The 15,318-nt window shown below is 50.0% G+C and overlaps 1 protein-coding gene across 2 annotated transcripts; it reads right to left on the bottom strand.

Moving 5' to 3' along the window:
• Positions 1-10,898: 10,898 nt before the first annotated feature.
• Mcl1 (MCL1 apoptosis regulator, BCL2 family member) lies at positions 10,899-14,261 on the bottom strand. Of its 2 annotated transcripts, XM_052730943.1 has the most exons (3): positions 13,410-14,174; positions 12,862-13,109; positions 10,899-12,138 (listed from the first exon to the last, which is right to left on the bottom strand). In XM_052730943.1, exons 1-3 carry the CDS (start codon positions 14,056-14,058, stop codon positions 12,022-12,024), a joined length of 1,014 nt encoding a protein of 337 aa, XP_052586903.1. In that variant the 5' UTR covers positions 14,059-14,174; the 3' UTR covers positions 10,899-12,021. The 2 variants fall into 2 exon arrangements, with proteins under 2 accessions (XP_052586903.1, XP_052586904.1); XM_052730944.1 differs by lacking the exon at positions 12,862-13,109 and having other exon boundaries at positions 12,014-12,138; positions 13,410-14,261.
• Positions 14,262-15,318: the final 1,057 nt, after the last annotated feature.

Below are 15,318 nucleotides of genomic sequence, written 5' to 3'. Positions count from 1 at the left end.
CCCTTCAAACGCACCATCTCTGGGCTGAGTGGGGGGTCTTGGTAGAGGGTTACTTGTTGCAGGCAGGTGGAGAGGTGCAAAGCACCTTCTCTGTACAGGAAGTGGAAAGTCTTAGGAAAGGACCTAAGTCTGACAAGAGAGAAACAGTTTGGGCTAACCTCAGCGTCATTAGCACCCATCACCAGTCTGAGTTTGGGCTCTTACACCTGGAGCTTGGGGGAAACTTCAAAGGCAGGTGTTTCAGGGCTGAGGCTGGAAGGTGGATAGGATTGGAGATACAGCATGATGGCAGAGAACATCCACTCTGTCTGCTTAACGTGGTGTAGGAGCAGAGAGCTGGGCATTCTGCACAACGCTGCTGCCCCAACACTTGAAGCTGAGGATTATCAGTTCGAGGCCACCCTGGGCTACAGTGAGACCCTCCCCTTCACTCCACTCCCACAAAAGTGAAACAGACCATGGCATTCATTCCCTGTGTGAGAACCAAAACCTGTTGGTTCAGCTGTGGAGGATCCACCCAGTACCGCCCCCCCCCCCCACCCGTTTAGTTTGTGTGTGGAAGGAGCATGCAGAGCATTCAAGTGCCACTGCTGAAGTCGGGGACAACTGTCAGGTTTCTTCCGCCGCGTGGACCCAGGGATACGAACTCAAGTCATCACACTTGGCAGCTGAGCCATATTGCTGGCTCCATGTTAGGCTATTCCAGGCTTTGTCTGAGTCCTTCCTTACGCTAAGGGAAAGGTGCATGAGGTCCCAATCAAGGGAGGTGCTGGTGCGGAGTCCATCTGCCCCTGAATTAGTCACCTTTTCTCCTACATCTGGCTGCCCTGCCCTCCCCAGGACTGACCACTGGCTGTTCACCTCTTTTTTGTTTTTATTTTATGTGCATTGGTGTGTTGTCTGCATGTAAATCTATGTGAGGGTGTCGGATCCCCTGGAATAGGAGTTACAGACAGTTGTGAGCTGCCATGTGGGTGCTGGGAATTGAACTCTGGGAGAGCAGCTAGTGCTCTTAACCCCTGAGCCATTTCCCTCGGCCCGTTTTTTATTTTTTATTTTTTTTGGTTTTTCAAGACAGGGTTTCTCTGTGTAGCCCTGGCTGTCCTGGAACTTGCTTTATAGATCTGGCTGTCCTTAAACTCATAGAGATGCCCCTGCCTCTGCCTCCCGAGTGCTGGGATTAAAGGTGTGCCCCAGTTGTTTTGAGACAGGGTTTCTTGTAGCTGAGGCAGCACTCACCTGCAGATCTCCGGCTCCTGCCTCCACCTCCCCAGTGCTGGGATGACAGACATGTACCACCATGCTTAGCCTGTCTCACAAAATGAGACTTGTTTGCAGTGCAGTCCAGGGGTGAGCAAGCTTTTCTCTATCCAGCTGGATGGCCACTGTTGGGTTTTGCAGGCTGCATCGTCTCTGCTGCAACCATGCACCTCTGCATGTTGCAGTACAAAGGTGATGGACAGTAACAAACGAGCAAAGCTGTGCACCCACTAAATTTAGGACACTGGAACTTCCGATTTCGTAATATTTCAACACCTCACAAAATACTTCTCAGACTTTTATTAACCATTTAAAAACGCACGCCAGGCTATCAAGTTGGCTGTGTAAGTCACAGCACTTGCCACCAAGATGATGCCGAGATGGGTTCCTGGGGCCAACATCTACAGGTTATCTTTTGACCTCCACACCTGCGCCTCTCTCCTACCTCCTCTTCAGTGAGTGAAGGTGCTTGTTGCCAGGCATGACCCTGGAGTTTGATTCCTGGGTCCCACAGAGTAGGAGAGAACTGACTTCCGACTTCCACCTGTGTAAGGTGGCACATAGGTGTTTCCATGATACACACAAAATAAACGTAATAACTGTTTAATGTAATGAGGTTTAAAAATGCAAGCCAGGTGATGGTGGTACATGCTTGTAGTCTCAGGATTTGGGAGATAAGGGCAGGCTAAAGATCAGAATTCAAGGTTATTATTATTGTAAGCAGTAAGAATTATGGAATCCAGTCATGTAGTGGTGGCACATGCCTTTAATCCTAGCACTCAGGAGGCAGAGGCAGGTGGACCTCTGTAAGTTAGAGGCCAGCCTCCTCGTCTACAAAGGGAGTTCAGGACAGCCAGAGCTGAACCTTGTCTTGAAAAACAAACAAAAATATGGAATCCAATTTTTTTTCCTACAAATTCACTGCTATGAGTTACTTCAGTATGCTGTTTTTAAAAGCAATAGAATGGTATTTCTTCTGAAAATAACCTTTATCTGGGACTGTTTGTCAAATTCTTATTTTTTTTAATTTATTTATTTATTTATTTATTTATTTATTTATTTATTTATTTATTTTTGTTTTTCGAGACAGGGTTTCTCTGTGTAGCTTTGCGCCTTTCCTGGGACTCACTTGGTAGACCAGTCTGGCCTCGAACTCACAGAGATCCGCCTGCCTCTGCCTCCCGAGTGCTGGGATTAAAGGCGTGCCCACCACCACCCGGCTGTTTGTCAAATTCTTATGCGACAAGTTTTTATTTCACTCGGTATTGATGAATTCTTCCTTTAATTCTCTTAGCCAGTTTCTTTCTTTTTTCAAATTTGTTTGTCGTGTGCGTGTGCGTGTGCGTGTGCGTGTGCGTGTGTGTGTGTGTGTGTGTGTGTACAACGGCAATTGCAGAGGCCAGAAGAGCATTGCATCCCCTGAAGCTGGACCTACAGGCAATCGTGAGCCGCTCCGCACTGCGAACTGAGCAGCTAACACTCTTAACTGGTACCTCTCCAGCTCCCAAACCCCAATCCTTGTCTTTTTTAAGACAGGGTCTCGCCGGGCGGTGGTGGCGCACGCCTTTAATCCCAGCACTCGGGAGGCAGAGCCAGGCGGATCTCTGTGAGTTCGAGGCCAGCCTGGGCTACCAAGTGAGTTCCAGGAGAGGCGCAAAGCTACACAGAGGAACCCTGTCTCGAAAAACCAAAAAAAAAAAAAAAGACAGGGTCTCACTATGTAGACCAGGCTGGCCTCCCAGAGTTCCACTTGCCTCTGCCTCCCCAGTGCTGAGAATTAAATGTGTGTGCCACCACTCCTGGCTTAATTAATTCTCTTATGCAGGTTTTCACCGACATACCTGACTTCACTGCTATGTTCTTTATAGTTGACGAAACAGAAAGGGAGACATCCATTCTATCTCAGACCAGACTTTAACCACCAAAGTGAGACTGGGGGAGGGGCAACAAGGGCTCCCTGCACCCAGCATCCCCAAGGTGCTCTGCAGAGCGGCTGTTCCCGCAGCGATGATGGATCAGGGCTGGGGCGCACCTTGGTGAGAGTTTGTGTTTAGTATGTCCAAGGGCCCAAGTGGATCTCCAGCAAGTACACACACACACACACAATTAAAAATAAGCCCTATCATCTACACACACACACACACACACCTCCTCACTGTTTCAACACAGCTGTTTCCCGGTTTCTGTTTCCCTGCCTCATGAGGGATTTCTGAGAAATGACAAAACCTCACTTCCCACAGCCGCTGTCTGCAGGTTTGTTTTCTTATTTTTCTTGGTCGAGGGTCTTTCTGTAGCCCAGGGTGGCCCTGAACTCAAGGCCATCCTTCTGTGTCTGTCTCTCAGGTGCTGAACTGGAATTATTGGCATCACTTACGGCTTTGTTTTTAATGAAAAGATGGCAGAGGGAGGGCAAGAGGACATGCCTCAGGCTTCTCCTATTAATCCGGCAGGGCACTACGTTACCCACCGTTACCCACCCGGAGAAGCAAGCTGCTCCCGACAGCTTCACCTGCAGGCAGGCTGCACTGCACTTCTCAGATCTGGGTTCTCAGGGTCAAAAGGAAATAAACAAGACTATCATCCTCAGGAAATGTGAACAACAAACCTAACAGCTGCTTCTCTGCTGCAGCCCAGCTGTCCCCCACCCCGGCCCCATTTCCAAGGCAGAGATTGCTCCAGGCACACTAAGGAATGGAGATGTGAGCTGAGCAAAGAATCCATGACAGGTCTAGGTAGAGAAGATTCAGGAATAACATGTGCATAGGAACGCCAGGCATGGTGGTGGTCCATGCTTATAATTCTAGCACGCAGTGGTGGCTATGGCAGGAGACTGCTACAAGTTTGAGTCCTACCTAGTACACACGGCAAACCATGCTCTTCAAAAACGCTGCAAACCTCTCCGACCCAGGGTAATACTAACAGTTAAGCTTTTTTCCGTGACCATTTTCTTGGTCTCTTTCCCAGCACACCTTGTCCCAGGCTAACTTGAATAAACAAACACACGCATGTGACCACATCAAGTGGGGGTGGTGAAATTCTGAATGGAATGCAGCCCCAGCCAGTTAGGGGACCAGAAGCTGAGATCTCCAACAGGCTTGGTGGATTTATACCAGCAAAGAAGCCAAAACAATGAGCTCATGGGCAAGAAAAATGCAGTCTGTGGGGAAGTCTGGGCAGCCAGAACAAACTGGTTTTCTGAATCAGGATGGGAAGAGCAGTAATTGAGTCTCCCACGGGAACAAGATTAGGAGACACCATGCATTTAAACTTTCAAAGGTTGTTCCTACTAAATTTTGTTCTGCAGAGTGTAGCTCTTGGTCCTGTGTGCAAAACCAGATTTGTTTTCCCTGGTTGTGAGAGTCTGGAAGGTGAAGGACCAGGTAGCTGTAAGGTGTGAGCTCTAGCATAATAGGTTATTCCTGAGTAAGTTTAGGTAAGGACATGGCAATAATGCCAACGCTGGGAAGACGGAGCCCATCACAAAGAATGTCTCAAGCAAGACAAGGCACTTAATACAGCTGGTCTCTGTAAGACTGCACCCCCACAGTACACTGGGTAGCCCGTGGGGGTCGTATCAGGTTTTCCCCTCCTGAAGTGCAGATGACTGGGAGCTAGGCAGAAGCTGATGTCCCCAATCGCCAGGATATGTAGCATTTTGTATGACTTCCCCAGAAGAAAAAGTAAAATTGCAGACTACTCTTTTGGGCTGGTGAGGACTCAGCTGTTAAGAGTTCTTGTAGAAATCCAGAGCTTCATGCCCAGAATTTGTAACAGGTGGTTTGCAAATGCCTGTAATTCCAGATTTAATGGATCCAACTCACTCACATCTACATAACCCCCTCCCATATACAGGTAGCTAAAAAGAAATAAAATCAGGCTGGGCTATGAACCTTTAATCACAACTCTTGGGAGACAGATCTCTGGGAGTTTGAGGCCAATGGTCTACTGGTCTCTATAGCAAGTTCCAAGCCAGCTAAGGCTATATAGTGAGGCCCCATTTCAAAAATAGAGCAGGGTGTGGTGACACATACAAATCCCAGCACCTGGGAGGCAGGTGCAGGGGGATCTCTGAGTTTGAGGCTAGCCTGGTCTATATAGCAAGTTCCGGACCAGCCAGAGCTACATAGTGAGGCCCTGTCTCAAAAACTGAAATAAATTAGAATCTTAAGAACAAAACAAACAAAAAACACTCCCAAACAAACTTAGAAGCAAACCAAACCAAACCAACCAACCAACCAAACACTTCAGTTTTCAAAGCACTGTAAAGTTGGTTGTGGTAACGTGAGGATCGAGGGGACACAGAAAGGGCTCCAACACATTTCCAGGTGTCAGGAACTATTATGATTTTGAGGAAACACAAAGCTACCACACGTGGGAGGCAGAGGTAGGAAGATAAGGCAAGTTTGAGGCCAATCCAGTCTACACACAGATTTGCAAGCCCGTCAGGGCTTTGGAAAGACTTCAGAAAAAGTCAACTAGTTCTCTTCCATTAGAACTATTAGTGTGTAGTAACACAGGCCTATAATCTCAGCACCCGAGAGGTGAAGCCAGGAAGATCAGAAGTTCAAGGCTAGCCTAGGGTACATGAGCCCATCTCAAATCATTAGTAAAGAATGACAGACCTGGCCAGTCCCTTCTCCTGTCCAGGTAAGAGAGGCACTGGAGTCCAGGTTTCACCTGGACAACACAGTGACTCTTGGTCTCAAAACAGAACAAAAAAGCTGGGTGTGTGGTGACTCAAGCTTTTAGTCCCAACACTCTAACTCGGGAGGCAGAGGCAGGCTGATCTCGGAGTTTGAGGCCAGCCTGGTCTATAGAGCGAGTTCCAGGGCAGCCAGGCCTCTGTTACACAGAGAAACACTGTCTTGAAACTCCCCCCAAGGAAAAAACCCCACTCAATTCTCGAGAGTTGTTTGACTCATCAGCCTCCTGGCGGATGCTCCTCCCCCTCCCAGATGCTTCACATAACTGAGATAAGCTAAACTAACACTGTAACTACTGTGAACTGAGACAGAACCAAGTTTTCAAATCTCCAGAGAAGTCACTAAGTGGGGGGTGGAGAGTCGGCTCCATGAAGGCAGAATTCTGAAATCACTGACCAAGAGAAGCCTGGAGGCACGAGAGAGAACACGCTGCAGTCTTCAGCCTCAGGAACTGCTGGTGCTTTGGGTGTCTGGTTGTAGCCATGCTATATGCTAATGGTACTGTTTTCACTCTAATTTTTGTAAAATCCTCTATTTACTAAAACTGGTTTCAGAAAAAGTTTTTAGGGTGGCCTTATGGGCCACCTCAGGCCAGAACTTGAGAGGCTAAGACAAGACTATTATCTCAAGTTTGATCCCAGCCTGGGCTAGAGTGCCACCAAGTTTCAAGAAAAGAGGAGAGCTGGGTGGCAGTGGGGATGCAGGGGACTGGACTCAGGACCTTGCAAAGGTTAAATATACACCCTAAGAAATGAGTGGCACCCCCACCTTGGCAAGAAAATTCTCAAGCAACAGAATGACAGTTCTCAAGTACTGACCAGGGCCAGCTGGTGCGGCTCAGCGGCAGCTCAAAGATATAGGAGGCGGCTTTGGTCTCCACTCCAGCACCCTTTACCAGCACAACTCAGAAAAAACGGAAAATCACAAACAAGAACAGAAAATGAAAGGGCTGGGCGGCTGGCTGACGCTTGCCTAGGACTCAGAAGCCCTGGGTTCTGAAGCTGCTGTGGGCACACACCTGTTTGGCACAGGAGAGGCTGAGGCAGGGGGCCAGAACTTGGGTCTCCACAGCCAGGGAAAAAAAAGAGAACTTTGCGTTAGTTGTGTCAAAACCGGGGTGGGGTGGGGTGTATGTCTCCTTACCGAGTCCTCTAGCTTACTCTTTGAATTAGAGTCCTGGTTGGCCTTAAACTCCTCCCAAGTGGCAGAGAAATTAAGATATGTGCCACCACACCCACTTTTTACTGTTTACCCCAAACAAGTTCTCAGGCAGCCTAAACCGGCTTCAAAATCCAGTAGCAAAAGCTGACCTTTAGTACCGGGTTCTCAGACCGCCTCTTCAGTCTCAGGTGTCCCAAGTGTGTACCACCACTCCCGGCCTTACAGCTAAGATCTTTTTCTTGGAAATAGAACCTAGTGATATGACCCTGACTGACCTCCAGCACACAGCACTGCCTCAGTCTCCCCTGGGCTGGGATTACAAGATTGCCTTACACAAGCTGGCTTGATTCAAGTTTAAGGTAAAAGGACAGTGCACAGGAATAGCTTCATGTCATAAAGCATCAATGGCCCATCATGGTGGCAGAGAAGGCCAAGGCAGACGTATCCAGAGTTCAACGTAAGCCTAGGTCTTGTTTAAAAAATAACTAAAAACCAACAAAAAGAACAGTACTAAGCAAAACTTAACCCACGTCAAGATTTGGGGGGTCTGGCCGGGCAGTGGTGGCCTATGCCTTTAATCCCAGTACTTGGGAGGCAGAGCTAGGCAGATCTCTGTGAGTTCGAGGCCAGCCTGGTCTACAGAGTGAGATCCAGGACAGGCACCAAAGATACACAGAGAAACCCTGTCTCGAAAAACCAAAAAAAAAAAAAAAAAAAAAGGGGGGGGGAGTATATAGCACAGGCTTGCCTTGGACCTGATGTAATCCTGCTGGGATCACTAGTGTCAAGCAAGATTTAGCATGCTAGTCTTACCCTTTCTTGGGTGCCATTGAACCAACATGCCCCTCTGTACACAGCTCAGCTTTCGGTGCTAGGAATCAAACTCAGGACCTTGTGTGTGTACAGACAGCAATCGAACACATTTCCAACAAATGGTACTTTTCTCTCCCTTTTGTATCTGTGAAGTGTGTGTGAACAGGACTCAAGGTAGGAGAGGGTATCAGATTTCCAGGAGCTGAAGTTACTTAGGTGACTTTGGAGTTGCCTTACATGGAAGCTGGGAATTGAACTTCGGCCCTCTCGAAGATCAGTTAGTGCTCCCAAATTTCAGAGCCACCTCTGCAGCCCCGCCACTGCCCCCTTTAGAGAGTATTTTACTATGCAGCCTATGTTGGCCTTGAATTCCAGCAGTACTGCCAAGTGACAGGCTGGGCTACAGGCATGAGCCACTATGCCAGGCACAAAGCAGTTTTATAATAGTTACTGCCAGGCAGCAGCGGTGGTGGTGGGCAGGTGTGCGGGAGACCAGACCAGGCAGTGGTTACTGTCATCTGGTAAGGAAACCATGGAAGATGGAGCAGATGTTTAGACAGACAACACTGGGGGGAAGGTGCAGGATGCTGTTTGCATGATTAGCGCTTGGTGTTGGTGGCTGGAACCCAGTTGTGCAAACCTCAAATTTGCACATTTCCATGGTGATTCGGCTCCTTTCAAGGTATTTGATAACAAAGGTAGGATAAGTTCTTCAAACTGGCTGATTCTCACCTCCTTCTTGGAAGGAGGGGCACTGACAGATGCGAAGAACTACTAAAACCTCAGGTGATTAATCTTGTTCATCTCAAAAGGGTGTGTGTGTGGTAGAGTCCTTTGTGAACCCTTTCACATTAAAAACAAATGAACACAACACCCGATCAAACAGGGCTGGTGAGACAGCTCAGTGTTAAGGGCACTTGCCCTTAGCCAAGCCCAGTTTGATCCCCAGCTCCCAGTAGAACAACCTTGACTTCCAAGTTGAACTGACCTCAGATAAAATTGTTTTCATGTACACCGATATGTGGTAACTCACAAGGTAAGCGAGTTTCTGATTTGTGCATTAACAAGGACTAGTGGGCAATGCCTGCAGCTCAGCTGGAAGAGGGTCTGTGTAACATGCACCAGGTCCTGGGCTCAACTGCTCAACTCTTCCAGCAAGACTCAGACTGGGCCCAGAGCTGCATAACTAAGACCCCTGTGTATGTGTGTGGCTCAGTGAAGCGCCAGCCTACTACACACAGGTCCTGGGTTTGACTCCCAGAACTTGGGGAGTTGGGGAGAGGAAAGCTCCTTTGTCCAAGTACACTTCCTGCAGGGGCAGGTTGGAATAACACACCTCAAGGAAGGCATACACCCATCATCTCAGCTAAAGCAGAGGGCAATCAGAGGTGGAAGCAGGAACCTGGAAGTTCAAGGTCAACCTCAGCTAGTGAATTTAAAACAAGAAACCTGTCAACAAGAAAGCCAGGTGTGGTGCTAAGAGATCAGAGTTTAAGACAGTCCAGCCTGGGCTATTTTGAGACTGTCTCAAAGGAAATTACAAAGCATTCTCCTCCACCACGCAAAGAAGTGCAGAACTAGTTTAAGCAGTAATACATTAAACACAAGTCTTCAAATTTACATTCCAAGTACTCTATTCCTTCGCTATTAACTTTTGCTTTTAGTTCACTTACATGTGTTTGCTCAGCTGACTTCCCTAAAGAGACTTGCGTAAGGGGGAAGGAAGGCGATAAGAAAAGACCCATACCACACCTTACTTTGGAGAAGAAAAAAAAAAAGGTTTATTTTTTTTTTTTTCCTCAGGAGAAGAAACAGAAGTTTAGGGAAACACATTTTTTACAAGCCACATTAACTTGCAGTTGGTCCTAACCCTTTCGGGAACAGATGCTGGAAATGCTGCTTCTACCAGAATGAAGGTGTTCACCACCCCAGGTAGATTGTACATGGATGCTTGAAGACTGTTACGGTTTTTTTTCCCTGAGAGAAGTGTAAGACAAACAGAATTTGCTGAGAGCCATCTATCCAAGCAGCCCCTCCCTCTTCCCTTTGGAGGATGTGTCTCAACTCTTCAGCTAGTCAGCACTCAGACCTCGTGCCTCTCTTCTCCCTCTCAAGAAATCCCTTTTCTCAACCACTTGAGCTCTCCAAGTCTTCAGGGCCCTGGAGCTAAAATACCTACTAAGATCCTGTCTGCATAAACACAAACTTCCACGACTGAATATGGGGGGCTAGTCTTTTAGTCACCTTAACCTGTAGGGTTAATTAAACTACATAAAGTGCTTATAAGTCCAAGACATAAACATAAATAAGCAATTTATAACCAAGGATAAATACACAGGTACAAACAGCTCCAGCAAGATGACCTATGGCTGAGATGGGCGGCAGGGCACTTACTTCTTCCCCATTACATTCTTAGTCATCTGATTCATGCCTATTTTTATCTGCAGTCCTGACTAAAGGTCACATTCTGGGACTGAAGCTTCCAAATGACCCTAGCTCAAACAAACACCTTCAGCTTACCAGTGGCTTCTAGGTAACCGAGGCTTAACAGAACCACCTTTCTCTACATTTCAGTGAGCAGATTCACACCAGGAGCAAACTGCAGCTAAAGCTATGACTTTGGACGCTTTTCTCGACAACAGAAGCAACAACGGAGAAGACGCCAATCCAAGAAAAGGAGGTTTCACCCCCATAGCGGTCACCGCTGTCACAGGAAGTCACTACCCTAAGGAGACAAAGTTCTGCCGACTCTGACAGGAGGGAGATCACTTAGGTTCCTAGTTGGGGGGTGAGGGTGGGGGTTCAGGGAGGCAATGGAGACTTCGATTATATCTGTAAAGGGCCCAGGGAGAGCATAACAAGCCCGTATGTGAAGAAAGGAAAGGAAGTACAGATTAACTCATTAACAGGTGGGACATCAGACAGACCAATACAGAAATTCAAAACAAGGCTTGGCAATCATTAGTAGAAAAGAAATACATACTTGTTTTATTGACACCACCAGGCTTAAACTTGTGTTAAACAAGTAAACCCCGTGAATAGCACCATGGTTATGAGTCTAGCCTGTGTTCCCAAACCACTTTACAATTTTAGCACGTCAAATGGGGGTCAAATGTCTTACCTCTATCTGTGCTACAAAATCAGACTGGAGAACGAAGCCTGCACAGTTATGAATCTGATTTGTTTCACTACAACCAGTCCACACACAACTGGTTCTGGATACACTCTAGAACTGAGCATGACAAAGTTTTAAAAAGCTGTAAGAAATAGATTTCTAACTAGACAAGTTGCAAATTTCAAAAGGGTATGGAAAAACTAAATCCAAGACTTCCCTCTTTTTATATTCAAAGAAATAGACTTTCTGTAAAAATATATACAATTTTTACAGACAAATACATTTTTTATAAGTTGTTTTTCTTAAAAATTGAGGCTTCTCAGTCTTGTAACTAATTAGCGAACCTTGAGTCAAGTACTTTTGGCCGTAACTAGGCTGATAAACTTAGTCATCCAAACCAAGCCCGAGCAGACAGGCCTCGTGTCCTGAGCACTTGGGCCGTCAAGGAGTGCACCTGGGGAAGCTCCCCTGAGCGGCTCCCTTCACATCCTCCTACAGTACTGTGGCTTCTAGTCACAGCTGGTCACTTGTAGCTTAAATCCGTTTCACACAGGTCACCGCCATTGTTAGTGCTTCTCTTTCAACACTACAGGGGAGTGGTGGATTCTGCACATTTATTGAGCTCTATGACTAGCCTGACTGGCCACTCTTCTAGACAAGGGATCAAGAGTCTGTCCATCTACCCACTTTCGTTCAATCTACAAGTCCTCCTCCATGGCCTCCAAAGTCTGCTGAGTGAAACTGCTTCTTTCAGACAGCACTCTTCCACAGGGAGCACTTTCCCATGTATTTATTCTTGTCAGTCACAATCCTGCAGCCACCTGCTTGCTTTCTGGCTATGTTGCTAGAGTGGAACTCCTGGATTGTTAAAGCGGGCAGCTTCAAGTCCAACTTCATAAATACACTTGTTTTCACAGAAGCGTGTAGTCTGGTGGCTGGAGTTAAGAGTCACCTACTGCACTCACAAGGCTATCTTATTAGGTATGCCAGACCAGCCCCTACTCCAGCAACACCCGCAAAGGCCAGCAGCACATTTCTGATGCCGCCTTCTAGGTCCTGTACGTGGAAGAACTCCACAAACCCATCCTAGAAAACAAAAAGAAACACATTTTTCAAGTATGGGTTTCTGCCGTTGTAACACTAAATATAGAGAAAGGGTGAATTAAAATATCCCCCAAAACAATGGTGAACCAATTATTATATACTCCTGGGATGCAAGAGACATTTCTGGAGATCTTTCGGTGAGTAACCACTCACAATAGTTTAACTCACAGCAACTGCGCTCCAATCCGAACAAAAGAATTTTGAGGGCCCCCATAACATGGCAGAAGACAGAAAGAAATCCTAACCACTCTTCAGATCCCTCTGTAGCATTCTCCCGTGGGTCAGCGTTTTTTAATGAGGTCCAGTACACCTCACACCCAGAGCTCTTTGGGTACTAAACTTCTGAAATTCGGGCTCTACCCCGTGTCCATTTGATTAAAATGAGGGGCCCACTGGGAATGAAATTCAGTCATCACAGGTGACTCTTACTTCTTCACGGTTTGAATCCACTGCTCTGAAGATTATCCAACTGAATTAGAAGAACAACCTACAGAATACAAGACCTTTTGGTACAATTCAAGACCGTCATATCACTTTTTCTCTGGACCTATCACTTACAACGTCCAACATCAAGCAACCAGAGATACATAAATTAGATCTGGAGCCGGGGGGCACTTTGTAAAAACCTTTAGCTGTGTCCACCTTCACAAAATCCTGCACCCCCCTTCCACTCCACGGCCCCTTTAAACCACAAGGCACACTTACCCAGCCTCTTTGTTTGACAAGCCAGTCCCGTTTGGTCCTTACAAGAACATCTGTGATACTTTCCGCTAACGGTTCGATGCAGCTCTCCTGGTTTATGCTCTTCAAGTGTTTGGCCACATAGGCACCAAAAGAAATAAGAGTCACAATCCTGCCCCAGTTTGTTACGCCATCTTTGAAAACATGGACCATCACGCGAGAAAAAGATTTCACATCGTCTTCGTTTTTAATGTCCAGTTTCCGAAGCATGCCTGAGAAGAAGAAAAGCATGCAACCTCATGGCCTTTTTTTTCCTTTGTCTGCAGCGGGGGGTGGGGGGGGGCACGACCCCCTCGCCCACCCACGGCGAGGGGCCTTGGCTTCTCCCGGCTGCGGGGCATGCAGGCGGACCCCACGCCGCCACTTGACATCCCACCCTTTCCGGCTTTTGAACCCAACTGCCAGATGGGCGGAAACAATGACTCACGGCCAGAACATTCTGGTCGCCGAGCCAGGCTGGCTGGCTGGCTGGCTCTCCCCGCACGGCCCGCCCCGCCCCGGGCGCCGCTTACCCTGGAAGGCCGTCTCGTGGTTGCGCTGCACCCCGTCGCCCACGCGCCGCAGGGTCTCCAGCGCCCTCCGGCCCGCCGCGCCCGCCTCGCCCAGCGGCTTCGTGTCCTTGGCGCCGGCCGCCTGCTCCCGCAGGTAGCGCGTGATGATCTCCAGCGACTGGCGGTACAGCTCGTCGTCGTCGTCGTCGTCCTCCTCGGCCGGCGGCGGCGTGGAGGGCAGCGAGCCGTCGGCGCCCGAGCTCTTGGCCGCCTCGCTCACGCGCTCCAGCAGGGGCAGCACGGCCGGGCGCTTGCCGAGCGCCTCCGGCTCGCAGCCGTCCAGCTCCTCCTCGGGAGACATGATGGCGGCGGCGGCGGCGGCGGCCGGCGCGGCCATCTCGTCGGGCGGCACGGCCAGGAGGCCCGGCGAGCGCAGCAGCCGCCTCTCGGCCGGCGCGGGCACGTCGGGGTCCTCGGCGCCCACGGGCGGCGGCCGCGCCACCCCCCGCGCGCCGGGCAGCAGGGCGGCCTCCCCTCCCCCCTCGCGCCGGGCCTTGGCCTCCTCGGCCGTCAGGCGCGCCCCCGCCGGGGAGCCGCCGCCCGCGCCGAGGCTGGCGCCGCCGCAGTACAGGTTCAGGCCGATCACCGCGTTTCTCCGCAGGCCAAACATGGTCGGACGCCGCAGGCTGAGCGATCGAGCGCCTGGAAGGCCGCGACTCCCGACTCGAGGCAGGCGGAAGTCAGGAGTGGGACAGGCGGTAACCGGCCGCCGCCTTAGGGCCGCTCTGACGCAAGCAGGGACTTCCCGTACAAGGGAAAGGGGCGTGACTTCCGGAGCGCGGCGCCGCACGCCGCGGCGGCTCTTCCGCCGCCGGTTACATAACGACAGGGCGGGCGGCGCGCGGGCCTTTACGGCCGGGACACCTCCCCCCCCACCCCACCCCCGGCCGAACGCTTGGCCTCCCTGCTCGGGGGCGCCAGCTTTGTGACAATTCTCGAGGCCCGGGCTGTCCCGGAACTCCCTGTGGAGCTCAGGCTGGCCCTAACATTAGGTAGTCCTGCCTTAGCCTCTCTCGTGCTGGCACGACAGGCTTGCCCTACCCGCCTCGTTGTTATACCATACCACTTAAAATTTGTGTGTGTGTGTGGGGGGGGGGTTGTGTTCCTCCATGTGGGTGCTGGGAGTCGAACCCGAGTCCTCCGTGTGTGTGTGTGGGGTTGTGTTCCTCCATGTGGGTGCAGGGAGTCGAACCCGAGTCCTCCGTGTGTGGGGGGGGTTGTGTTCCTCCATGTGGGTGCTGGGAGTCGAACCCGAGTCCTCCGTGTGTGTGTGTGTGTGTGGGGTTGTGTTCCTCCATGTGGGTGCAGGGAGTCGAACCCGAGTCCTCCGTGTGTGGGGGGGGTTGTGTTCCTCCATGTGGGTGCTGGGAGTCGAACCCGAGTCCTCTGTGTGTGTGTGTGTGTGGGGTTGTGTTCCTCCATGTGGGTGCAGGGAGTCGAACCCGAGTCCTCCGTGTGTGTGTGTGTGTGTGTGTGTGGGGTTGTGTTCCTCCATGTGGGTGCTGGGAGTCGAACCCGAGTCCTCCGTGTGTGTGTGTGTGTGTGTGTGTGTGTGGGGTTGTGTTCCTCCATGTGGGTGCAGGGAGTCGAACCCGAGTCCTCCGTGTGTGTGTGTGTGTGTGTGTGTGTGTGGGGTTGTGTTCCTCCATGTGGGTGCAGGGAGTCGAACCCGAGTCCTCCGTGTGTGTGTGTGTGTGTGTGTGTGTGTGTGGGGTTGTGTTCCTCCATGTGGGTGCAGGGAGTCGAACCCGAGTCCTCCGTGTGTGTGGGGGGGTTGTGTTCCTCCATGTGGGTGCTGGGAGTCGAACCCGAGTCCTCCGTGTGTGTGTGGGGTTGTGTTCCTCCATGTGGGTGCAGGGAGTCGAACCCG

This window comes from Peromyscus californicus, unplaced genomic scaffold, assembly GCF_007827085.1.
Source record: "Peromyscus californicus insignis strain IS unplaced genomic scaffold, ASM782708v3 Scaffold_9__1_contigs__length_137607984, whole genome shotgun sequence".
In the NCBI taxonomy this organism is placed as follows: Eukaryota; Metazoa; Chordata; class Mammalia; order Rodentia; family Cricetidae; genus Peromyscus; species Peromyscus californicus.
Note: the sequence above shows the minus strand (reverse complement) of the source record. Positions and strands in the feature narration are given on the sequence as shown.

Coding starts and splice junctions, on each gene's coding strand:
- Mcl1 (XM_052730943.1), bottom strand. CDS start 14,058: ATGTTTGGCCTGCGGAGAAACGCGGTGATCGGCCTGAACCTGTACTGC. Junction 13,110..13,409: donor CCACGAGACGGCCTTCCAGG/GTAAGCGGCGCC, acceptor TCTTCTTCTCAG/GCATGCTTCGGAAACTGGAC. Junction 12,139..12,861: donor TTGTCAAACAAAGAGGCTGG/GTAAGTGTGCCT, acceptor TTTGTTTTCTAG/GATGGGTTTGTGGAGTTCTT.